This window comes from Tursiops truncatus, chromosome 13, assembly GCF_011762595.2.
Source record: "Tursiops truncatus isolate mTurTru1 chromosome 13, mTurTru1.mat.Y, whole genome shotgun sequence".
Taxonomy (NCBI): Eukaryota; Metazoa; Chordata; class Mammalia; order Artiodactyla; family Delphinidae; genus Tursiops; species Tursiops truncatus.
Window position 1 is genome coordinate 26,767,144 of NC_047046.1, and position 25,768 is coordinate 26,792,911.

The following is a 25,768-nucleotide window of genomic DNA, read 5'->3' on the forward strand; positions in this document are numbered from 1 at the left end:
TGAAGCTGGGCGCTGGCTACACGGGGCTGTGGTTTTTCCCTCCATTTTGGTCTCCGCTTGAAATTTCCAAAAAAAAAAAAAAAAAAGGTCAATTGTTCAATAAATTCTCAAGATTGATAAACTGTATGTTGTGTAATGGTAATTCCCTATATAGTCACATTCTAACTCAGTTCATAAATCAAAATTTATGAATAAAATAAAACAAAATTTCCCCAACACTTAATCACTGGTTGCAAATTCATTAAAAACTCTTCTAAACATTTAACAAAACGACAGCCTCACGTCTACTTCTAACGTCTCAGGAGAGACTCGCGGAAGCTGGTTCTCACCCATTTCTCTCCCTCCAAGGCGCGTCCTCAGTTCTGGGGTCTCACCTTGTAAAGGCTACAAACACTCTAAGGCCCTCCATCAGGAGGTGGGGTCTGTGTCTCCCACACACCAGGGCTAGGCAAAGGCGGCTCTTGGTGCCCGCCTGGCTCGCTGGCCAAGCCCTCGGTGCCCCCACGAAGAATGACTCCCCTGAGGCCGCCACGCCGAGAGCCCACCCGAAGGCACCTGATGGGCGGTGCCCCCGTGCCGCCTTGTCCCGTGGAGAGAGACAAACAGCCCGGTGGGCCCTCAGCCTTCCTGACTGACGACTCACGGGCATGCCCCTGAGTCTGGGCTGATTATTAACATCCCAGCAACGGGACCAGACCAGGGACTCAACTTCTCAACATGCACGTCTTGACAAACAACAAACATACAGGCATCCTGTCATCCTGTCCTCTTCCTGCTGCTGTAACAAAATACCACGGGTTGGGCAGCTTATCAACCAGAGACTCTGCTCAGTTCTGGAGGCTGGAGGTCTAAGACCAAGGCGGATTCGGGGTCAGGCAAGGGCCCACATACTGGTTCTGGCACTAATCCCATTCTTGGGGATCCACCCTCATGACCTAGTCACCCCCCAAAGGCCCTGCCTCCAACTGCCATCATGCTGGGGGTTAGGATTCCAGCCTATGGACTGTGGAGATGCAGATGTTTGGGGCAAAACAGTCTTCAGGCGCGTGCAGCTACCTGCTGTGACAGTACGTTTCTGACACACTTTGTTATTAGAGTGTTGGTGAGGATTCTTGGCCTATTTGAACAGAACCAGTGACCGTCACCATGATGCCCATGGCGGCCCCTGGACCCTCAGAACTGCTCCTGGCCCCTGTGAACACATCCTGGCCTGTGGCAGCTGCGAGATTCACCCCACCCCCACCCCCGTCTGCCCAGTGCCACGGAAGCAGCTCTGCTTTAAGGCAGGAGCCACACATGTCTCTGTGAAGGGCAGGCACTGAACACTGGCCCTGGGGCCCGAGGTCCGGGCGCTGTGCACAGGGCGCCGGGCTACGACACAGAGAATGAACCTGCCTGTCAGCTCCGAGTCTGAGCTCCCAGGGCAGGTGCTGGCCGTGCACGCAGGTGGCTCCTGAGCCCTCCTGGTGGGATGAGGGAAAGGCCAGGAGCGCCTACTCATTTTCCAGTTCAGCCACCGTGAGTCTGTCCTGCTTCCTCATCTGTGGCTGTGCCTCCCACTCAGATGCTTCCCTGAGTGGATCCTTTTGGGACTGGTGGCCTCTACCTGGTGGGCACAGCCCCACCACACAGCAGCCGCCTTGCCCTTCCCACCTCACTCAGCTCCGTCCAGTCACGCGCTTCCCACCTGCCCAGATCCCGAGGGGCCTCCAGACAAGCTGGTGTGAGGGTGGCCACATCTGGGCAGGGCCAAGCAGCCCCAATACACAGGAGACCAGGGAGGGCGGGGAGGGGGCTGCACACCCGCCCCAGCCCAGGTGCACAGCCTGCTCAGCTTAACCCCAGACCAGGCTCCCCGCAAGGTGCCAGCTGGTTGAGCACCGAGCCTCCAAAGAACCTCGGGCCGTCTCCTCTCTGCACACTGCTCCCGGAGCTGCTCCTGCAGAGACATGGGTGGGAAACACCTAACAGCCTTGCTTGCTGGGGGTGCAGACGCTCATGGCGTGCAGCAGAGAGCAGCCTGCAGGACAGCCCTCCTCAGGGAACCCCTCGGTGGCAACGTCCAGCCCCCGGGGCCGTGTTTACAGAGCACGTGGCGGTCTGACTTCTCAGACCTCTTGAAGCTCATGGAGCCCAGGAAAAGGTGAGAATTCCCAACCGTGCTGCGTCCCCTGGTCACTTGCCCGGCCCGCCGCTGACCTCTTGCTTGTCCAAGAGGGGCCAGGGCAGCACGATGCTGGGATGACCATGGGACCCACCCATAGCGTGCCAGGCGGCTGGAAGAGGGCCAGGCAGTGGCGAGCTCAGGAGAAATGCCTGCGTCCCCAGACCCACTTCCTGTGGTCCTGAGTGCCTGGCAGGGCTGCCACACCCCACTCAGCCCATGCATGGAGATTTGGCCATAAGATGTCCTTGGGACACTGCTCACAGCATGTGGCCTTGGTGGGCAGCCCAGAGCCCAGCTCAGGGCCAGCAGCCGTGATCTTCTGGGAGCCTCTGCCTGTGCCTTCAACGGAGGTGAGGGCCAGGTACGGATGGACACTTTGTCTCCCGAGCCCTCTCCCCCTCCAGGGCTGAGTCACGGCAGACAGCACACACAGCTCACCCCCAACGTTTGGGAGGCACCTCTGGTTTTTTGTGGTGCCCTGTCCTCTGCCGGGAGGACACGCTGCCACAGCTGTTTTCGTGAATTCAGCGATTCTGCCAAAGGATCGCCGAGCTGATGGCGCGGATGTAAGCGGGCATGGGCACCACGCCCTCAGCTGCGGCCTGGTTTTAGAGGCTGCCCCAGCCCAGCGCCCAGCACCTCAGGGTCACAGCTGCGGCGGGACCCACAGAATGACTGGTGTGTTCACAGCTATGCTCTAGTGAGGAGGCCAAGTGGGTCCTGAGACAGAGTCCTTTGCTATTTAGCACTGGCCTCTAGTCCAGTCTCCAGGACAGACCCACGGGAGGGGACGCTGGCCTGAACGTTGGCTTTGCTCGGGGTGGGGGCACATGTGAGATGCAGGAGCCCGGCCAGGCCGAAGAAGCAGAGGTCCACCTCCCGAAAGGGGCACCCAGTGCCCTACTGCCTCCCGTGGAGAAGGCAGAGAGTGGGGTCCTGAGCAGACCACAGTGCCCGGAGGACGCCCCACACGCAGGGTTCAGGTCTCCGCAGCCTAAACAGAGCCGCCCGTCTTGCTGGCATTCGTGATGTGGAAACCCCTCTGGATGCGCACCACCCCCCAACATCCCAGGGGCCACAGCCCCCCCACCCCCGCAGATGTGCTGGAGGAAACCCAGCAGCACCTCTGTCCAACGGGCCCACGGGGAGGCCCGTCCCTGAGCTGGGATGGTGCACAGCCCCCCAGTCAGGGGTGTGGGTCTGGGGGGCCCCGGCTGGATCAGCAGCACAAGTTGCAGGCAGTATGGTGGGCACCTGGGCCTGGTTGCAGGGCAGATACCTGCTGGTCCAGGTGGCCCGGGTCAGACGTCTGCTCGCTGGATCCAGAACGCTCTGCTCTGCCCACGGGTACCAGGCCAGGCTTCAGCAGCTGCCCACTGGCTCCTCTTGCCGGGGCCCGGGATCATCTGCCCACACCCGCAGTCCTGGACCCTTGTCCACCATGAGGCCCCGCAGCCCCAGGACCCGTCCCCACTGCCGCTTCTGACCTTCGGGGAAGAGGGACCACAGAGCTCTCCAAGGATGCAGGTGGTCCTCACAGCTGCCGGGAGGCACATCTTCTGGAGCCCGAGGAGGGTGAGCTAGTCTCACATGAAGCTCCCCCAACACCCTTGGTGCCCCCCTCTCAGCACCCCACACAGTGCTGGCATTTCAACCCCACTTGTGTCCCTCGTGGTCCCTGCTTCAACCAATCAGCCAAACCTCAGAGCCCTTCAGCCCCCGAGCTGAACCTGGAGGCCAGACTCTCCAGCAGGGCCCTGTTCCAGTGGGTTCGGCATCCCGCCACCTGGATGCACACGTGTTCTCCAGATGCCTGGGAAAGCCACGCAGCCCTTCTGGAGCGCAGCCACCGCAGACCCCACCCTCTCGGGCCTGCTGGGACCCAGTCTGGTTATAAGCAAAGTGTGGAGTAGGGGGTTCCTGAGTGCCCCTTAGGGCCCCTGCCTCGGGGGAGGCCATTCAGGTCCTGCAGCCAAAGGGGGGCTGACCTCAGGTAGGGTGCGAAGGGGGCTCTCCCGGCAAAGAAGCTGATGGAACGAAGGGGTTTGTGGCCCCCAGCTTGGTCGGGCTCTGCCCACAGCCCCCATCCCAATTTTCAGGGTCCCATTCCTTCCCAATCCATAGCCCAGCCTTGAGAGAAGCTGTCCTGAGGTCTGGGCTCGGCCCCACGTGGGAGTAGCCGGCGGCTGCCCTGTGTGAGCGGCTGCAACAGCGCCCTTGGTCCCTGTCTGTCTCGCTTGGGCTGCTGGGCTTTATGCCTAGAAGCCACACTGGGACAGCCACCTGCCACTCTCAGCCTCACTCCACGAGGTGGCCCTTCTTTTCTCCTGCTGGTCCTGCTGGAGGCCTAGCCCTGTGCCCTCCCCGCCACCCCCATCGGGGGCCCTCTCCCTGCCGCACTCCCATCAGGAGCCTGTCACTGGTTCAACCCTGTGATGCAGGAGCTCCTGGCCGTCTGCGGTGTGAGGAGCCCAGGACCCGGGGCCCACACTTGGCGTCCCTGCTGGACGGAGCAGCCACCCTGCACAGTGGAGGCTCTGAGGACAGACAGCTCTGGGCTCTGATCACCCGGGGAAGCAGGGGGTCACCTGGGAGAATTCGTACCTCAAGCCTGCAGGTTTGCAAACAAGTTTATTATCAGGCACCCCCAGGTCGGCCTCTTGCCTGGGTCGCTGGTGCCCAGTGTCTGGCCTGGTTATACTTTAAATGGCAGTCGCCGTGGCACAGACGCTGTGCTTCATGAAAGGGAGCAGGTCCCATGCAGGAAGGAGGCCCAAATGACCGGCTCTTCCCATGACCAGTGGGGCCCGTGGCCCATGGCCTCCGACCCCTTGCACCACCTTCCCGCTATCCAAGTGTCCTGACAAGGAGCCACGAGTCACGTGCACGGGTAGAGAGACCAGACACTGATGCGCTGATCCCCAGACCCTGTGGCCAGCAAGCCGTCGTCAGCGAAGGCCACACAGTGCACGGTGGCACTGTGGAAGGCCAGCACGGCCAGCGGCTTCATCGTCCGCCAGTGAAACACACGAACGCGATGGTCCCAGCCCGCAGTGGCCAGAATCTTACGGTCTGGCCGAATCTTGACGTCGGCGATCCCGGGGTTGGTGAGCACGTGAGTCCCACGCACCTGTGATCAGAGCGGCAGGGAGAACCGTTAGGTGGCTTCTTAGACCTGCCTCCACGCCTCCTCCTCTACCAGGACGCCCCTGTCAGGAACAGGGAGCCAAGCGCTCCTGCCAACTTACTGCCACCTCCTGGAGCCAGCACAGGCGACCTCTGCCCTTGGCCAGACCCTCGGGTTGAGACAGGACAGGCCTCAGTGGACTGCGGCCTGGGCCCCTCCCCAAGGAAATACTGCCCCCCAGCCTCCAAGCAGCACTGCCCACTGGACGGCAGCAAGGTCAGTGGGTCCTCTCTCGCGAAAACTCACCGCACCCAAAGCAGAAGGAGCAGAAGGAACGCAAACCCCACCTTCAGCAAAGCCAGGGGAAGGGCAGCCCTGCGTGGCATGCAAGGGGGAAGGCTGCCCGGGGCTGGATATGCAGCCATTGTGGGGCCATCTGGCAGCTCTGCCCCACGTTGACAACACACACTTGGCCATCGTCGTGATGACCCAAATGGCCACGTCCTTCCGCCCATCCTGTCTTGGCCCAGCCCTGGGCACCAGAAGTCCTTGCTGCCCCGGGGTCGCTGGTATGCCCACAGCAGCTCCCCTTTCTCTGCAAATTCACCTCCTGTTGGGCCAGAGCAGCCTCAGGGAGAGTCATTCGTTTTTCAAAGACAACACAGGGAAAAGGAGGAAAGAAACTCAAGCAACCAGACACTCACCAGACACTTTTGCAAATCAGCAAAACAGAACTGCATGAAGCAATGATCTCCATAAAACAAGAACCAGGAGAGCAAACCCAGAAGAGGGAGCCTGATCCACAGGCACCGAGAGAAGCAAACACTGCAGAAGCAAGGGGAATCGGAAGAGACAGCAAAGGCAGGTGTGACCCAACCTGGGGACAGAGGCATGGCCACTGGAGAAACAGCAGATGTGGAAGGCCGCGCAGCTGCTCTGAACTTTGTCGTTTAGAAAATCTGTTCTTGCTTCTAGAAACTGAAGTCTTAGGATCCACAGAGAGCCTACAGGGTGGTCACAGGAAGATGCGCTTGATAACGTCATTGGACGCAAAGCTGATTAGTCCTTTTGTCAGGCAAAAGGATCAAGTCAACCATGAGGGCAGAATGGCCCATAGCCACGTCTGGGCCAGGTCTGGGCCAGACAGTGGGGTGACGCCTGCGAAGCTGGGAGGGGAGGCCTGAGAATTTTATATCCAGCCAAACTGTCGCTCAGGTATGAGAACAACAGACGAGCATTTGTGAACATGTAAGAACCCAGGGGATGCGTCCCATCAGCTCTTCCTGGAGAACTAGGAGATTAAGTCCAGTCTCTCAGGAGAAAACAGGGGAACGGCAGCAAGTGGCCTGGCAGAGAGTAGGGAACGTAGTCCCCTGCAGGATTAGGCCTGAGACAATACAGGGATCAAGGCTACAGAACCGGTTGTGTAACTAACAGAAATACAGGACGGCAGCAAAAGAGACGGGTGTGAAGTTCACTGATCTGCTCATCTTTGTCATCTGGGTCGAAGATACAACAGTCAGCCTCATTCTACGGAGATTATCTGACACCCACTGAGGTGCTGACAGAACAACCTCACTTCCTCTCCCCACCCAGGTGTAATCGTTTCCTAATATTTGCCCTTGTATTTCTCTGAAAAGGAATAAAAATATACTCAACAGACTTTGGACTGGATTCCAAAGTTAAAGCCAAATGTGTGCTGTGAACGTGAGAGACACCAAACGAATGACTGGCCAAGAAACCCCGGGAGCCAGCAGACGAGAGCCAGGGCCCACCCTGGGGACCAGGGAGCACTCGGACAGACTGCCCACACTTGACAACAACAGAGTGTGTACAGTTCACAACGAGAAGCCGCGAATGTCTGCTCAGCAGACAAACAGACACCCTTCATGAAGCTGGGACTACAGGAGGTGGTTGTGATGGGCAGCTGGTGCCAGACCACTCCGCGTGCTGCCAACAACCACGAACTGGACAAAAGACACTGCGTGACTGCGTCCAGGCACCAACACCGGTGGGAAGGGCAGCTGACAGGGGAGCCTCCCAGAGGCCCAGTAGCTCTCTGCTCGCGGAATGTCTGGCCGCAAAGTCCAGGCGGAGCACAGCGGCCACGTGAAGCCAAGGAGGTGATCAGAGGGTGGGGCCGCTGGAACCCGTGGGGTGAGGCAGCAGCATAGAGGGGGCTGGGGGAGGGACTGCAGGCCATGTGGGTCCCACGAGTCCTTGTGAGGGCTGGGCTGTGCCCACTCAGGGCACCACACAAGGTTAGCCGGCCAGTGGCTGCTGCAGGGTTAAAGGGAACGAATACAAGAGATCAACAGTGACCTTGGACCCAGCAGCCGAGGGTGACATCTGTGTGTCCACACAAGACCAGATGAGACCCCACGTGGCCGCGCTGCAGGGTAGGCATCACGCCCTGGTTGGGCCTACTCTGGCCAACCATGATGAAGCTGGAAACCAAGCCCCACAAGTGCGAAGGGGAGGTACAGTTTGGAAGGTGAGTCCCATGCATTACAGGAGCCTGGGATGACCCTGGGCCCCACATACTGCCTGACGGAGTGGAAGCCAAGCCCATGGTGCAGGTGAACAGCCGCAGGGCTGAGAGTGATTGCTCTGCAAAGTAAGAGAATCCGGTCTCCATCTCCATCAGTACAATGTCTGGCACAGACAAAAATTACTAGACACCCAAAGGAGTAGGAAAAAAAGCAGTTAATGGAAACCAGCCCAGAACGGCACAGGTGTGGAACATATCAGACAAAGACTTTAAAGCAATATTTAAATAAGTTCCAAAAAATGAAAGAAAATGCAAATAATTACCAAAAAATTGTCTTGATGAGTGAACAGGTAGGATCTATTAGCAGAGAAATGGAAATTCAGAACCAACTCAGAACAGCCAACACTCTGTGAAGGTGAAGAGCAAAGCGGGAGGACCAACTTCACAACTTGCTGTGAAGCTACAGGAATCAAGACCATGGATGTTGGTGGAAGAAGAGACAAACGGATCAGTGGAACAGAAAAAAGAGCCCAGCAATGGACCCCCATAAACACATGACCTTTGACACAGGAGCAAAGTAGCCTTTTCAACAAACGGTGCTGGAACAACTGGACGTCCACATGAGAAGAAACGAATCCAGACACAGACCTGCCACCTTCACAAAAATCAACTCAAAATAGACCAAAGACCTAAATGTAAATTGCAAAACTGTAAAACTCCTAGATGACGACAGGAGAAAACCTAGGTGACCTTGTATTTAGATACAACACCAGAGCATAATCCATAAAGGAAACAATTGATAACCTGACTTCACTAAAATTAGAAACTTCTGCTCTGTAAAGACACTGTTGAAAGAATAAGAAGACAAGCCAAAGACTAAGAGAAAGTATCTGCAAAGACGCATCTGATAACGGGCTGTTACCCAAAATACACAAGAACTCTTAAGAAAATGAGCAACCCAATTTAAAAATGGGCAAAAAGCCTGAACAGACACCTCAGCACAGAAGATACACAGATGGCAACTAAGCATGTGAAAAGATGCTCCACATCGTATGTCATTAGAGAAATGCAAATGACAACAAACAGACACCACTGCACATCTGGACACATATCATTATACATTCGTCCAAACCCATAAGATGTACATCACCAGAAGTGACCCCTGATGTGAACCAAGGGCTCTGGGTGATGATGAGGTGTCAGTGTAGTTCCATCGATTGTAACAAATGTCCCACTTGTTGCGGGGGGATGTCGATAGTGGGGGGGCTGGGGGTATATGGGAAATCTCTGTACCTTCCTCTCAATTTTGCTGTGAACCTAAAACTGCTCTAAAAATAGAGTCTTTTGTTAAAAAAAAAAGGCACAGTAATAGAAAATGTAGAACTGAAAAGCTAATAACTGACGTGAAAAATGTGTAGGACAGGCTTAACAGCAGATTGGAAATTATTATTATTATTATTATTTTTCGCGGTACGCGGGCCTCTCACTGTTGTGGCCTCTCCCGTTGCGGAGCACAGGCTCCGGACGCGCAGGCTCAGCGGCCATGGCTCACGGGCCCAGCCACTCCGTGGCACGTGGTATCCTCCTGGACCGGGGCATGAACCCGTGTCCCCTGCATCGGCAGGCGGACTCTCAACCACTGTGCCACCACGGAAGCCGGAAATTATTATTTTTTAAAAGTCTGTAAACTAGGGGACATTATCAATGGACATTATCTGACCTGAAGAAGAGAGAAAACTGACCAGAGCCTCAAGGGCCATGGGACAATGTCTCTCAGGGAGGCCAGACCCCTGAAAACCACAGATAAAAAGAACGTCTTGGGAGCGGCCGAGGAGAAGCCCCACGAGGTGACCAGGAGTGAGGACCAGACGCCACGAGTCCCCAGCAGACGGGGGTCACCGGAGACCACGTGTCTTCAAAGCACACGAAGGAAGCCAACCAAGTGCTCCAGAGAAAAGGCAGAGGTTGTCGCAAAGCATGAAAAAGCAGAGCCCCACTAGAGGGCCCGACAAGGCGGCCAGGCAGCGCGCACGGGACAAAACAGAACCCGTGCAATGAGGTCGTGTGCGCGGCTGGCCCACGAGGGGGACGCCTGTGTGTGAAGGGAGGCTGAAGGTGAAAGATGGAAAAAAGCTACAGAAGGAAGTAGCAGCCAGAAGACACCTGGCCTGAGCCATGTGAAGCGCTGCTGAAATGGGCTTTCAGGCAAAAATCCTTCCCAGAGATAACAAGAGTTCAACCCCCCAGGAAGATTCAAAATGCAGACTAAGAACACACAGGACCCAGGAAAGTCACCAAGATGGACCCAGCAAAAGCACCCCCCAGAGGCCGGGGCAGGCATGGCTTTCGACCCACGTGGCCCACATGAACCACACGGCTGCCTGAGGGGCAGGCGCAGCTGGGTGGTGGGCAGCAGAAATACCTCTTTCCAAGCACGGGGGCCACGGGAACCTACTGGCATTTCAGGGAGCTGCTATCACTCAGAACTAGTTCTCCAACCACAAATGGATCAAGTTAGAAGCCTAGAAATAAAAAATAACTGGGGAAAGAATCAAACATTTGGAAACATAAAAACACTCTGATCAGCTCCGCACTCAGAGAACAAAGAAAAATCGGGCGCCCGGAAGTGAGTGTGATGAATCCCGGTCAGAGCTGCACATCGAGCCTGGAGGACTCAGGGGAGGAAGAGAAAGGTAGACGGGAAATGGGGAAAAGATGTTTAAAGAAAACAAACGTAAGCCTGATCAGGAATGGACAGGACAGTCCTGCAGATAAAACAGGGATGCAATCACAAACAACTGAAAAAGGTCAGTGCAGCCAGCACATGGGCAGTGCCCCTGCGGCGACCCATCCAGCCACTACACGCACGCCTGCCCTGCCTTCCTGCGGCCTCTGTCCAGTGCCCAGGCCCGTGATGTCCCGGGCCCCTTCTCCGTCCATGGCGACCAGCAGCATCCCCGCATGTCCCGCGCTCTCTGCCGCTCCAGTGCTCTTGTCCAGAGGAATCCAGGCTCAGTGCCTCCTGTCTGTGCTGCACACAAGCAGCCATAACCCACTCACTGGGTGGGCGCCCAGCACGGCCCTCACCCCCACCGCCCCCTCCCTTGGAAGCTGGTGCAGCCATGCCCGCATGAGAAGGCAAAGCCCACACGTGTGCCCGCAGCAGGGGTGCGTCAGCCTGAGCCCCAACTCACGGGCAAGGACAAGGTGACTCACAGCCCCCGACTCTTCCTCTCCCAGGAACTCCGCCCTGGGCTCGGAGCAGTGGGTGCGCCGGAACCCACTCGGGGCCCTGCTTCAAGGTGGATTTGTTAACAACGGGGATGTTTCCCAGGGAGTAAAGGGCTCCCCAAATCTGCTGTCTGCTGGTGGAGCCGGGAGCCCAGGTGGTGGCCGGGAAGTTGCAGAGCAGCCTGAGCAGTGGTCTTTGTGTGGCTGGCTGCGAGTCGGGTGCGGAGCGGAGCGCATCCATGCCAGTGTTGCCACCTGGGGGGGGCTGAGATGCCCAGGACGGCCCAGGGGAAAGGGGACAGGAGTGATGCGCCCCCACCCTCGCAGCCCCTCCTGGAAGCTCAGAATCAAGGCACAAGGCCCTTTCAGTGGGGACCTGGACTGGAAGAGATCAGTCCTATCGGGGCCCACAGCACCCATGTATGGTCAAGGCGGCCGGAGCCCCGCCCATGGTGTCCTGAGATATGTGTGTGTGGGGGTGGGGATGGTGTTGTGCCCATAGCTCCTCAGCTCGGGGCCCCATGGTCTCCCTTGCACCAGCCCAAGTGTCACCAGCTGCTGACACTTTAGAGGGAAGCCCCCGGCAGGGCTGGGGAGCAGGCGGGCAACGGCCACGCAGCAGGGAGGAGGGGACGCCTGGCCGACCAGCCGTGGGCGTGATGGGGGGGAGTGGTCGTCTGACTCCAGCCTGGGTTGGCTGGGGTGGGGGCCTAGTTATTACTTCAGGGCCTAGAAATACCGCTGGCCGTAAATCAGCCCCTGCTTCAAGGCCGTGGACCCTGCCCCAAGTGTGGGAGGGAGGGCAGGTCTGTACACCACCTGTGTCTGACGACAGCCAAGGCCCAGACCCCGGGCTCGAGGGGAGCAGAGCGAGCAGCCCCTACAGGTGGGTGAGCGTCCAACGTCCTAGAGAGGGTGGCCGAAGGCTCCAGTTACCGCCGCGGCCTCTGGCCAAGCCCGTCTCGGACCAGGACCCTCCAGGAAGGATCCCGGCCACCAGTGGCTCTCGCAGCACATGACCTCAGGTGCCAGGAATGCGCGCGCAGCACGGCCCCATCTGGTTCCCATTACCCTCACTCCACGCAGGAGCCCCATCTGCGCCTCTGCAGCGCCCGCCCGCCCACCCGCCCGGGGAGATTGATTTGGGCTCATTAGAGCTGCTGCCGCGAGGTAAGGCACATCTTTGCCCACGTGGCTTCACAGCCAGCGCCTCAGGGCCAGTTGCGGCACCGCGCGCCCAGGGAGAGGTGCCTGCGGACACCGCGACGCTGAGGCCCTCGAGGCCCTGACACTTCCTCCTTGAGGCCTGCGTTCCAGGACCTGAAGGTGTCTGGGCCTCTGGGGACATGGATGTCTCCAGCGAGGCCACAGTGGGCAGTCGGAGGGAGGAGCGGCGCCTCGTAGGATGCACGCTAAGAGAGGCCCTGGCCGCGGCACGGCCTCCACCAACCTCCCGGCTGGCCTGGCCTCCCTATGCTCTGACTTTCCAATTCATATGCACAGTGAACCTCCAGCTCTGAGCTGGAACATGCCCCATAAATTTAAGTCTGAAGTTCCTGCAGCTGTTTCTCCAACAGGCCAGGGGAGACCAGGCCGACCTGGGCCAGGACGGCAGGAGGGGCCTCTTCCTAGGTCCTGGGGGCAGGGCCTGGGGGCACTGCAGTCAGTGGGGCCCTCAGGAGAGCCACCTGGGTCTCTAGGCATTTGCAAAGTTGGGCTGAAGTTGAAGCCACAGCAGGACAGAGCACTGGACCTCATGGGGGTGGGGGTCGCTGCCTGGTTCCCACCAGGCAGGAGCAGAGGAGGGTGTGGGGGGAACCCCGATGCCCACCTGGCCAGTCTCTGTGTCCTTGACGGCTCAGAACATGAAGACCCAGCACCACGTGGCTCTGCCCCATTTCTAAAGATGAGCACCATGGTGACTTCCACTCCCACCACCCACATCCAGGACTTCAAGGCCTTGGAGATGCTGCCTCTGGAATGGAGGCTGGAGAAGCTCCACCCCCACAGCCGGCCCCAGCCCCGTGGGGAGGCCTGTTTGACCCCATCCTGCAGGGCCTCTGTGGACTCCCTGGGACACCGGACAGGAAGACGGACGGGAAGCTGCTTTACTGCAAGTCAGGCGAGCGTGGCACAGGCTGGTCTGCAGTGGGGGGGGGGGGGGGGGCGTGGGGGGCAGGAGGTGATGCCAAGGAAGTTGGAACACCTGCCTTGTCCTCATGTGTCACATGACCCCTCCCTCCCTCTCCCTCCCCCGTCCCCGGGACTCCACAGGGCTGCTCGCCCCTCAGGACCCTTCCCAGACCCTGCAGCCATGGCCACTCGCTCTGGTTCTAGCTTGGTCCTCCCATGGACTGTGCTTTTTAGGAAGCTAGAGCGGTCCCTCCAGCTGCCGCATGGAAGATCTCCCTGCTGAGTCTGCCCTTGGCCCCTAGCTCCTGCCCAGGACCCCTCACCCACCCCTGATAGCCCTGCCCCTTGCTATCCTGCACCCAGGGCACGGCAATGTCCGCTGGGCATGGCAGTCTCTCCCGATTTTCACCCATGCCTGCCCTCTCCCACCCACCCAAGTGCACAGAGCCTCTTCCCTGGCTGTGGGGGCCCCGGGCTGCTGGGCAAGGCCTCCCATCTGGGGAGGGCCCGAGAGATGCCCTCTTCCTGTGGTCTCCTGTCTGCAGGGAAGCCTGGACCACGCAGCCCCTGTAGAGGGCATAGCCACAGGCCCTGTCCTCCAGAGCTCCAGGAGGTGGGATACACAGCTCCCCACTGGGGCCCCACTCCCCCACCAGACCTGGGCTCACAGAGCCGGCCGTGGTCAGGTCTCAGCCTTCTGAGGCTTCCTGGCTAATGGGGGCGCCCCCGCCCAGAAGCCAGTGTGCACTCAGGCCACCCTCAGGGGGCTGACAGGCACAGGGCACACCCAGCACCTCACTCCCCAGGACCTCACCCGTCTGAGGCCTGGCCAGGAGGCTCCCCTCCCGGCCAACTCCATCCCCCCCTCCCAACAGGGCTGAGCACTGGGCACCCAGATGTGGCCCCGAAGGGCCCCCAGCCACGTGGTGGGAAGCCACTGAGCCGTTACGGCCCTCCCACTGCCCCCGGGCAGCTTGCAGACAGCCACAGGGGCCTCACTAAGGGATTTCTCCATGTAGGGTTTGGGGTTTTTTCTTTTTGATTGATCAGTTCCTTACTGACCAAATTCCTCTGAGTTTTGCAAACAGGCTTGCACAGTCCTGGATTCTACATGCCTTTCCTCTAGATGGACGAAACGTGACCGCTATTAGCCAAGGTCTGAGGGAAACCCAAACCCTGTGAATGGCTCACGAGCGCCAGCCCCTCTACTGCCGCCCGCCAGGCCCGCCCGCGCCGGGTCCGATGATTAATTAACTGCGGACCTGCCACAAGTCCTCTTCATGCCTAAATATTGTTCCAGCCCATCAGACTGTTGGCGCAGAGCAGGATAAATGACACCTCGGGCCTGGCCCACTGACCTGCAGGGCCTGCTGCTCATCCAGGCTCCAGACGGCCAGCGCCTTCTCCGCAGAGCCTGAGACGCCCCTGGCCTCCTGGGAGTCGAAGTCCAGACCCATGACGGGCTCCGTGTGGCAGGAGACGCGGCTGCACACTTTCCGTGAGGAGACGTCCCACAGGGCCACTGAGCCGTCCTCGTAGCCAGCCAGGAGGAGAGGGCGGGGACTGGAGTCAGCCTGCGGGGACAGCTCGCTGTCAGCTGGGGGATGCTCGGGGGTCCCGGGCCTTCTGGAGGAGAAGGAGCTTGAGATAGGCTGCCTTCCCCACTGAGCCCTGGGGGGTCTGCACACCCCCAGGGGGCCGACACCCAGACTGGGGCCAGTGCGGGCTGGGTGGGGTGCCTGCCATCGGGGTCTGGGACACTGGCTGGTCCTCCCACTCCTTCCCACCGGCCAAGACGTGCGGCCACCCCTGGGCGGGGCCGGCCACCTGTCTAGAACTGCCGGCCAAAGAAAATCTCGAGCTCCGTCTCAATGAAAAATGAACCTTCTGTACTTTGTCAACGTCGCCGCGGAAGCCCCCCAACCGTCAAGGCTGCAGAGTCAGCGCCTTGCCGGCCGAGCCGCGTGATGGATGAGGGCGTGGGTCAGAGGGCTGTGCAGCCGCCTGCAGGGGAGCATGGGGACCCTGGGTCGGCCTGGCACCGACTGAGAGCGGCCGCCCCGTGCTTGGTGCCCAGTCCCGGGACTGCCGCCAGGACCCAGCACCTTTGCTCTCCACTGAGCTCCCAGGGCTCAGAAACGACCAAGCGCCCCCTGCCAGCGGAGGATTTCCCGAGGCCAGGAGCTCAGCCGGCGGCCCTCAAACCCTGGATGGCCAGCGGTGAGCACAGGGCCTGGGGGCCGCCAGCAAGGCTGCCTCCAGGGTCGCCTGCAGCTCCAATGGGGACCCGCTGCTGGCAGGCAAGGCTGGTGCTGAGCCGCGTGCCTAGGCATGGCCGACAGCACCCAGGCGGGCTCTCCTGGCCCACCTGCTGGAGCTCGCTGCCCACCCAGAGGGGCTCCATGCCCAGGTGTTGCACACCGTGAGTGTCTAACATGAGTGGACGCTAGCTACGTCCTGAACCCCAGGAAGCAGAGCTCGCCGTGCTTGGTGTGAGGGGTATGTCTCAGGGCCCCACAGAGTGAGGGGAGCCAGGGGAGCCCCGTACAGACCAGCTCTGGGATCTGGAGGACGCCTCCCACAAGCCCTTTTTTCTGATGATAACATGTGCTCCCAAAAACAAGCAGCAAGGAGGAGTCCAAGAAAGCAGCTGTGAGGAACTTGCCGGGGCCCCCTTGGGTCCATCCCCCTTGGGGCACTGATGTGTCCTCCCACCAGCTTCCCACCGCACTGCCTGGCCCAGCCTGCTCCCCAGCCCCCACCCCGCATGTTCCTCCTGCATCCAGGGCTCCCCCACTGCCTATGGTCTGGGAGCTCTGAGTGCCTAGGCTGGAGCGGGGGCTGCACACCACTGAGCCCCCTGTGCAGGCACACAGGGCGGCCAGGGCAGGAGCCAGACCAGCCACAGGACCCCGTGCCAGGCTCTGTCCCTGCACTGAGGCCCCTCCACCTTCTCTCCTAGCACACAGGGTCCCTGCGGCCCCCCAGGATAGACCCTGCAGGCGGGTCAGGGCTCTGGGGCCTCAGTCCTCTGGCGACCACGCCCTTGGTGCCAGGCTGACTTCTGCTCACTCTGCGTTCCCGTCCCCACCCCAGGTGTGCCAGCCCGAGGCGCCCCCCAGCACCTCGAGGTTCCCCGGGGAGCCCTTAGCTGGGGGCGTGGGGGGGACACTGGAGGACCTGCTCTGAGGGTTGGTGTGGACAACCTCTGACCTCCTACATGACAATCATTCTAATAACACAAGCCATCCACTCTCAGGAGCAAAACAAGAAATCTCTGAATGTTTCAGAAAGGAATCCCACATTGGGCCACTCTGCCACACTCAGATCAATAAGCTATAACCTGGACCTCCAGGCTTGGCGAGGAATAAAGGGACATTTCAAATCAGCATAGTCTTTTCTTAACAGGATGCTTTGCGCTGGATCTGTATCAACTAACACAACTCGATTTGTCCTTCTGTCAACCACGTCAATTACCTTGACAAGTTTGTACATCCCATTTCTGCACATTTTTCTGATGGAATTCTTACACAATTAGGCAATGACAGCATCTCCAGGGAGGGAGGGTGAGCGGATGCAGCCCCGTCCCGCCCGGGGCCTGTGAGCACCAGGCCACCTCCACAGCCTCCGCTGCCCCTCCAGGCGCCCCCCCACCCTGCCTGCTGGCACCAGCAGCTTTGCCATCCAGGTGAGTCTCAAAGCCCCCACTTCCTCACGCCCCTCCCCCATGGGCTTCTCTCAGTTCAGAGATGGCAGGGACACCAACTGCAAGACAGGGCAGGGCCCTGGAGGGACAAGAGCTGGGCCCAGGGACCCTGCGGGCACAGACACCTCCAAACCATGCGAGCCTGGCCGGGTTCGTATGGAGAGTCACAGCAGGGGCAGGAACGGCCTCCCCCTGGTCCCAGGCAGCCCGGGGTGGCTCTGAGGAGGCACAGGTGAGCTGCTCGGAGCTGAAAAGCAGGCCCCAGGCAGCGGTCCGGGACAGCCCTGGTCAGTGACCTGCTCCCCATGGCTTCTGCAGCTGTAAAGACGCTGCCGAGACTCTTTCCACATGAATGCACCGGACCATCTGCTCTGCTGCCCCCAGGAGTAGATGCCCATTTTGAGCTGGTGCTGACCGCTGGGAGTGGGAAGCTGCCCCTCTGGTCAGGAGGGTCCCTCCCAGGCCTCGCGCTCAGCCCCAGAGCCAGAACCCATCCTGCAGGGACTCAGGCCTGTGACTCCGCTGCCCCCCGGCTTCTGCCGCAGCCTCAGGAGATGCCTCCAGACCCTCTCTAATCAGAGAGAACAGCCAAGAAAGAAGGAAATGGCGTGGATCAGAAATTCCAAGTGTGGCCGCAGGGAAAGCCAGCACATTAAGCCCACTCCAGCCTCAACAAGGCAAAGAAGTAACAAAAATTAATCCTGGCGACGCAGGGGCCGTGCAGGCTTGCAGGGTTAGTCAGCACCCCCTCCTGGCCCCACGCCAGGCCGTGCCGGTGAGCAGACCAGAGGGGAGCATGTGGCTCCCCCAGGAGGGGGTCGCTGTCTCCCACACCGCCCTGCGAAGACGAGGACGAGTCCGGCATCCCCAAAGGGTCTGTAGGCGTCCTCGCAGCAGGAGGGCTGGAGGGCTGGGGACACCAAGGCTGAGGAGGACGCTGTGCACACGCCTCCCAGGGGCCAGTGCCCGTAGGTGATGAGGAACCAAGTCCCTAATGGGCATGATTCACACCTGGCGGGCGTGGCCGGCAGGTGTGGTCGGTGGGCGTGGCTGGTGGGCGCTGGGCCTTACCTGCCAGAGCTGCAGGCACATGGGCATGCCCAGCCTGGCCTGTGCCTCGGGCTTCAGGGAGCACACTGACGTCTTGGACGGCATCTCCAGAATCTGAACCTGACAGTAAGAAAACAAGCTGAGTTGGGCCAGAGCCAAGTCAAGTCTGTGCTGCACAAACAGGAGACTCTTGAGGCCTCAGCCCGGCCACCGTGGGCCTGTCTGCGCCTTCGGGAACCCAGGCCGTGCCTCCCGCATTGACCCACGGGCTCCTGAGCTCGGGGACTGCCGGGCTGTGTGGAATGCACGCGTCACTCATGAGTGACTGGCAGGTCCCTCAAGCGGTGTCACTGCCCTGCAGCTACCTCAGGCCTCCTCTGCGTTGACCTCTTGGCCAAGCAGGCGGCCTGGCCCACGGTGCTGACTCAGCTTACTCGGCCTCCCGCCCTCCTCCTGGCACTCCTTCCCTGTCGGGCCCCACACGTGGATGACCCTGAGCCCTCCAGGACTGTCGCATGGCACCCAGACCTGCACACCTGGGACCCCAGCGCCTGCTCCTCCACCGTGTGCGGCCTGTGCTCAGTGTCGCCTGATGCTGACACAGCCCCTCCTGCGCCTGGCTGGGTGACATGTCCCCACCTGGTGGCTCCAGCCACCCTCCTGGGGACACTCCACCAACAACAGTGTGTGCACCGCAGAGCTGCAAGGCACCCCTCGTCGACACGGGGCAGCCCCAGGTTTGCAGATGAGGAGTCTGAGGTCCAGACGTGATGGGGCATCGAGGGGACAGAACCTACACCTGCTGGTCCACTTCGACACCTGGGGCACAGAACCCCCAGGAGGAAACCCCAGGGTGAACTCAAGGTGTAAATACACAGTGTGGAACGGGTGTAGCCCTGCTGCTGCTCTCACTAACGCACGTGCACATGCGTGTACACACATGCCCACACACATGCACACACAGCCCCCTCCGCCGGTATCACATTGCCTGCAGGGCCAGCACCTACCCCAGACACCTCGTTCTCACTGCCCCAAAGAGACGGAAAAGGACCTAAGTGACGTGAGCGTCATCCCGCCATGAATTAGAGGCTGCTAAAAGGAGTTCCTGTAGCACCCACGAAGCTCAGGGGAAGCTCCAGCAAAATGAAGGAGGTACAGGAGGATGCGGTGGCATGGAGTGTGGCCCAGAAGTGACCGAGCAAACCAAAGAGGAGGGGGCCTCGGAGCCCTTCTGTCCTCCGAAGTCAGCGGGAGGGAGGTAGGGGTGGGGACTGGCTGGGCCTCAGGCACCCAAGCCCGTCCCGGCCAAGGCGGGGGACCTAGAAGGTCAAGGAACATGGTGCTGGGGGCTGGATGCCTGCCTTCCTATTTCTGCTCCGATGCCAGTTTCCTAAAACGTCACTACGTCAGGAGGACAAGCTGCTGGGCGATGGGGGAGCGGGGTCCAGGGTCAGAGAGGGATGCCCCCACCCCTGATCTGGGGGCTCAGGAAGACCCCTCTGGTGGCAGTGAGGAGAGACGCGAGGGCGGGGGGATCGGGCAGAGGTGAGTGGCCCAGAGTGAGGGCGACACCAGGGCAGCCCAGGCCTGGGCTAGGCGCCATGAGAGGGGGCACAGTGCTGGCATCCAGAACAAGTGCCCCTTGGTCCTTGTGGTCCCAGGAGGGGCTCTGCACTCTGCCGGGGCCTTCCTCACACCGGGATGCTTCCACCTGGCATTCAAGGGCAAGTTTTGTTTCCAGAAGGAAAAATGTTTGGTTCGGGCAAGTGTGGCCACCCAGACGGCCGGGCCTGGCTCTGTTTGGGCACAGGCCAGTGGTGCTGATTCCAGGTGGGAACATGGAAAACAGCCCTTTTCCCAGGATATGCAAGGTTCCCAGACCTGTGGCTCCCGGGCAGGGGGGTGGTGGTGTACCAGAAGCTGGGGAGCTGGAGAGAAGCAGAGGGGACGAGCAGTCTTGGGCCAGGCTGGCGGGGGAAGCGGAAGGCAACCTCAGCGGAAGTGTGGTCCGGCCCCCACCACTGAGGAGGCTCGGCGCCACCCGGCTGCTGCCACCAGGAGAAAGCAGAGCCCTCTCTTTTCACGTTAATAAAACTTTTAACAGGTTTTTGGCAAACTGGCAAGAAAATCGCATGTAGCTCCTAATTGGTGACTTAAACGCCATCATGAACAAATAGATGCCTGTTCCTGCCTCATTATTTATGAGCTGAATCTGCTTTAAGACTCACGACTCCTCTTGGGTGGGGGCCAAACTTCCCGGGTGCAAGGCTTGCGTCCCTGCCCAGCCCCGCCCGCCGCATAGGCCCTCAGGGCAGCAGGGGACACGGGAAGGACGGGGCGTGGGCGGTAGGCAGGGGCCTCCCTCCCCCTGCACATGTACCCCAGGCCCACGCCCACTCTCGGCGCCCCCAGGCCCCCACCCACCAGGCCATCCTGCTGCACTTGGGGCTCCTTCCCCCACTGCCTCCAGCACCCCAATCCCCCTGCCCTCGGCGCTCCCCGCCGGCACCCCGTCCTGGGCTCTGCTTCCCCTGGGGATTCTGCCTCTTCTGTCCCTGGGGTGTGAACACCACTGTCCAGACTGACCAGTCCCTGCCACAGATCACTGCTGGACACTCAGCCTAGACTCCATCTGACAGTGACCTTGGGGATCCATCCCACCCACTGCCCCCAGGAGCCCTGTCCTCTGACGGGCCCCGCTCATCTGTGACTGCGATTGCCACCCTGGTGCCAGCCCTTACACCCTGTGTCTCAGCCCTGCCCAAGACCTCTCACGCCAGTGCCCAGTTCTGACCCCAAAAGGCCGCCCTCCCCTGCTGTCCTGACTCTGAGGCCTACCTCGACCTCATGGGGTCTGCCTGGGGCTTCCCTCCATGCCTGCCTGCTCCCAAGGCCCCTGACAGCCTCGGGCCCTGACCTTGTCCATCCCGTGCTGCTCCTGGCTGGGTGCCAGGGCCTCCCAGAGACCTTGGGCCACTTCGGGCCCCTTTCCCAACCCCTAGCGCCAGGGCCACCTCAGGTGACCAGGCCAAGGCTGGCCTGAGGAGCCGCTCGGGGCACAGTATTCCTGCAGCCAGGGGCCAAGGGTGAATGGGCTCACTCACCTCATCGCTGCCTCTCCCCGGCACAGCCAGCAACCAGCGCTGCAGGCCCCCAGCCAGCACAGAGCCCCTGCAGAAGCCCACGCTCTCCAAGAGCACGGAGTCCACGACGGCGTTCCTGCCCTCCGCCAGGTCCCACACGCACAGCTTCAGGTCGCGGCCCTGGCTGCCAAAATAAGAGGAGACGGGCCGTGACCCTCCCGGGTGAGGACAAATGTCAGTGTGTTGTGGGTAGAATGAAATTCTAACCCAAGAATAAAAGAAATCTCCACGAGCTCAGACCCAAGAGTGAACACATATATACACAGGGAGGAGAATTCCCATTAAACAGAAGAGTTCCAGTGAAAGTAGAATGCTATAAAAGGAGGAGAAACCCTCCCCGTGAGATCAGCCCAGGCACAGCTGTGGGGGCAGAGCCCCTGGGCGGACGCTGAGGATGGAGGGACGGGGTATCTGCAGCCCTGAGGCTCACTATCCACTGCGCGGCTCTAACACTCACCAGAAATGCTCCTCGCTGGGCCTCAGGACTCATTTCCTAGGAGCCTAGGAGGCAGAGGGAACGGTCCCTGCTGGTGGGACACCGTGGACACACTCCCCAGGTGGAGCCCCACAGATGTTCCAGACCCCCGACAAGGGGATGAGAAGGGTTTCCTCCCAAAAGCCCACCTCCCCAGTCTGACCCCAAGAAACCCCGGAGCTGAGCCGACGTGAGGGTCACCCCACAGAACCGCCCTCCCATCCTCCTCTCAAGGGGTGAGGTCCAGACAAACAAGGGAAGAAGCAGCAGCATAGGCCAGTGGGGACGAAGGGGACAGGACAGTGGGCCAGTCCTGGAGCTGTGGAAGGGGACAGGAGGGCACGCGGGGCCCGGAATCTACCTGCACCATTGGGAGACCTCGGTGCTGCGTGGATGGATGCCCCCCAGGTAGACCCAGGGCACCCGATCCTGATCCAGACCCCAGCTCTGTCTGGAGAACCGCTGGTGTTGGCAGGATGTGCCTGGACCCTGGGGAGCAGGAGTCATTCGGCCTGAAGCGGCAGCGACGCGGGAGAGAGAGAACGTGAGGCCTCTCGACACCGTGTCTGAGTGGAGCTCAGGAGAGAAGCAGCAGTGGGAACCGTGCTCTCACACAGAGGCGCCGGCCAAGGGCACCCACACAGGGAGGGAGGGCTGTCCTGTATCTGAGGAACCCCCAGAACAGTGGCTCCCTGCCTCCTTCGCCTGGACCCCTAACTGCTAACGCTGTACACGCGCCCAGCTGCGCTGCCACCTCCACGCTTTCCCCCACAGCGAGGGACCCTGGCACAGCCCATGTGGGTCAGTGCCAGTCACGGAGAGGCGAGCTCGGGGCCCCGGGACAAACACTGGGCTGGTCAGCGCTCACCAGGCCCTTGGACTGGACGGGCCATGCCTTTCCCTGTCCCTTGTGTGTGTGCGTGTCATCCCCAGGGTGACATTTCCACGTTTGGGGAGGACAGCAAGGGGATGACACTGCACATAAGGCCGACTGCCCACCCTGATCACCTGGACAGAGGCGCCCGCCAGGTGTGTTCACTCAAAGCCCCTCCCCCTGCCGTGGGCACTTCTGGGAAAGACACTGTGACATCCGCCACCCTGGCCTCAGATGACCCAGCGCCTCCACCCACAGTGGTGCTGCCCGTCAGCCCTGCAGACGGTGCAGACGGTCATCTTCCACGTCCACAAGGCACACCCACCAGACAGCGGGCTCTCGCCTCTTATCTCCCCTCCTCCCATCAGTCTGGACTCACACATTCCTGTGTTACTGATGGGTCATCACCCAGAGTTCTCATTGATTTTTGTGCCCTAACCAGCCCAGACTGGCCAGTGGGAGCCCCTTCAAGGACACTGGTGGCCTCTGAGCAGCCCCACTGCTGGATCCGGGGGCCCCCAGCACCGGGAGGCCCGGTGGGAGTCTTCTCAAGCCTCATCCACAACAGCTCCAAGTGGACAACCCAGATCTCCACCGACACAGAAAGGTGAGGAATCTGGGTACACACGTCCAGAGGAATAAGACAGAAAGACCCACACAACACACTGCAGCCGTGCACACCCTGGCGGGTCTCGCAAACACAGAATCAGACACAAAGGAAGCTGCTCCATGTCGCTCCATTTAGGTTAAAAGAAAAAAAACATAAAATGAGTCTATGCTTTTTGGAGATGCATATTCAGACGGTAAAGCAAGAATGAGGTGGAGGGGCTGCCTCCTGAGGATGAGGACAGGCCGCTGGGCGGGCGTGGGGCGGGCAGTGGCTGCCCAGGTGCCCACCCATGACGAGATGGTCTGAAACTCGTCTTATGCACCTTCCTGTAAGTACATCACGCCTCCCAATAAAGGAAGTAGGAAACAAGCCCACCCAGGCAGCTGTAGAGGCACAGGTGCATCCTCAGGGGTACAGGTGTGGCTGGGGTGTCTGCAGAGCCCTGGCTCCCAGCTTTGTCCTCCGGCCCCTTGACATGAAAGGGCACCTTCCCCCTCAAGGGCCACTTTGGAGGCTTGACTTCCAAACACAGCTGGGCCCCGGCCTCTAGTGCAGCATCCAAGCACCTGCGTGGTCTGCGCCTGCCTAGGCGGGGGGCCCCCACAGCGCCATCCATCATGCACATGAGCAGGGTGCCCCTGGAGTTGCCACCCCGCACAGCACCAGCCAGCTCTCCAAGGGGTGGAACTCCCGGCCTGAGGCTCCCCAAGGCCAGCCCAAGGTGCGCAGAGGAGCATGAGGTCCAGAAGGGCTTACACCTCGGCTCAAACCTCAGGAGGAAGTTTCCAGCAGCCTTGTGGGGTCTTCAGACACAGCATCCACTCTAATCATCAGGGAAAGAGCAAAGCCACGTGAGGGCCCTGCAGTGAGGGGTGCGTCTGGGCAACTGGGCAGGGAAGGAGCGAGGCGCTGAGATGGATGGACAAGCACACACGCCCAGGGTATGGCCTCCAGGACTCCTGGGGCCTCAGCCACCTGCAGGGAGTGGGAGCGGCTTCAGTCCCACACAAAAGTGCTTTGAAGCCACTGGGAGCCCAAGAGGCCTTGTTTAATGGGGACTGGGCTCCACGGTGCCCAGGTGTCCAAGCTCCAAGTCTGGAGCAGGAGAGCAGGACCATCTGGGAGTTCTGGGGCAGAGGGCGCCGGGGAAAGCCCTCTTTGACTTGGCAGATTTCTGACGGGGGTGGGAGAGCTGGGACCCCTGTACAGGGGCAGATGTCAGGGCCGCCCCAGATAGCAGTCGCTCTGGCTGCCAGGTGGCCCCCGCTCCCTCCTGTCCGTGCCCTTCCCTCACCATCCCCCTCTCCAGGGGAAGGAGGGAAGCCCCCTGACTTACTCCCTCACCCACCAGCGCCCTCTTGCTGCCTCCTGGCCCACCTCCCACCTGGGGTCCCAGCCCGTCACCTCCATAGGACCCTCCCTCACTGCTACCCAGCCCCCAGACTCCCCAGTCCCGGCCCACCATGGTGTCAACACATGCAATCTCCTCTGCCAGGGGGCCAGACCCCTCGCTCTGCCATCTCCCACCCACCCACGCTGGCAGCCCAGAGTTCCACGACCCTGGCACCTGCACGGCCTCCCAGTCCCCCCTGGGGCAGCCGCACTGGGCAGGGAGTGGGGCCCCATCAGCCTGGGTGAGCTTGAGGTTCAGCTCTGTGCCACCCTGGCGACCAGTCCTTCCTGCCTCGCAGGAAGGTGGCTCCATGGCCAGGGAGAAGGCTGCGCTGCAGAGCGGCTATGAGGACACCAGGGCCCGCGACTTGCAGGAGGGAAGTGGAGGCTCCTCCAAGTACTGGCCCCCAGCCCTCGCCCTGGGGGCCCCAGCAGGCCAGGGTGGGCTCGGACAGAGCCGTCCTAAGCGTCCATCGGGCTCTTCTCAATGGGCACCCGCCCGGAAGGCCCACACACCCGGGCTGCGCTGCCCTCGACAAGTCACCCGGTTCTGCCATTGTTGGGGCCGTTCTGGCAGCTGGGGGAGGCCTTCAGGGCCTCCCCTGGAAAGCTCACGGAACCCCCCCGAAGGCCACAACCTGGCTCACTGCCACCAAGACTCACCTGAGGAGCTGGGGCCCCTGGGGCAGTGTCTGCAGCCAGGTCACACACTGGCCCCCATGGCCATCCAGGGTGGCGACCACCCTCCGTGTCTGCAGGCTCCAGATGTGCACCAGCCCACGAAGGGACCTGTTCAGAGAAGCTCCAGTCAGGCTCGGGCATGGGGGGGAGCAGGCTGGACACCACGCAGCCGGTGGGTCAGGTGCTCCAGCCAGCAGCTCCCAGCTCAGGGGACAGCTCTGAACACATAACCAGGGGACACGTGCTCCTCTTACAGGGAGGGTGGCAGGGCCCTGGAGCCTCTTCTCTGGAGAGGTGGGGAGGCCGCCACTGACAGTGCCAGCTGCCTGGCGCCTCTAACGGAGACCATGTCCCTGCGTCCTCCACGGGGGAGGCCCGAGGGGACAGCACGTCGAGGGCTCTGAAAGGGCGAGTGCCCGGGTGATGGGCAGCCTGAGGCCCTTACCCCCCGACTTCACCCTGGGCCGGGGGTACTCACCCTGAGAGGAGCAGCGGGCGCCCCTGCCCCTGGGCTCCTTCGCAGAAATGCAGTGTGTGCACCGCCGACTGGGCGCCTCGGAGGACAAACTGGGGGTCTGGTGGTGGGAGCGGTGGGGCTGCCATGCTTGTCACCTGGGGACCGAGGAAGGGCGTGAATGACTCACCTGTCCTCCTTCGGGAAGGCACCGGAGCATCCCTGGATGCTGCC

At 60.8% G+C, this 25,768-nt stretch overlaps 1 protein-coding gene across 2 annotated transcripts in view; it reads right to left on the bottom strand.

The window, feature by feature from the left end:
* Nucleotides 1–4,779: 4,779 nt before the first annotated feature.
* The window catches only part of GNB1L (G protein subunit beta 1 like), a 44,455-nt gene continuing 23,466 nt past the window's right edge, over nt 4,780–25,768 (bottom strand). For both annotated transcript variants that reach the window (XM_073790446.1, XM_033837464.2), the window contains 6 exons: nt 25,559–25,692; nt 25,063–25,188; nt 21,010–21,172; nt 17,927–18,025; nt 14,508–14,723; nt 4,780–5,297 (listed from right to left, as the gene is read on the bottom strand). In XM_073790446.1, coding sequence (XP_073646547.1) covers nt 5,046–5,297; nt 14,508–14,723; nt 17,927–18,025; nt 21,010–21,172; nt 25,063–25,188; nt 25,559–25,683 — 981 coding nt within the window. In that variant the 5' untranslated portion in view covers nt 25,684–25,692 and the 3' untranslated portion in view covers nt 4,780–5,045. The remainder of the gene's footprint in view (nt 5,298–14,507; nt 14,724–17,926; nt 18,026–21,009; nt 21,173–25,062; nt 25,189–25,558; nt 25,693–25,768) is intronic.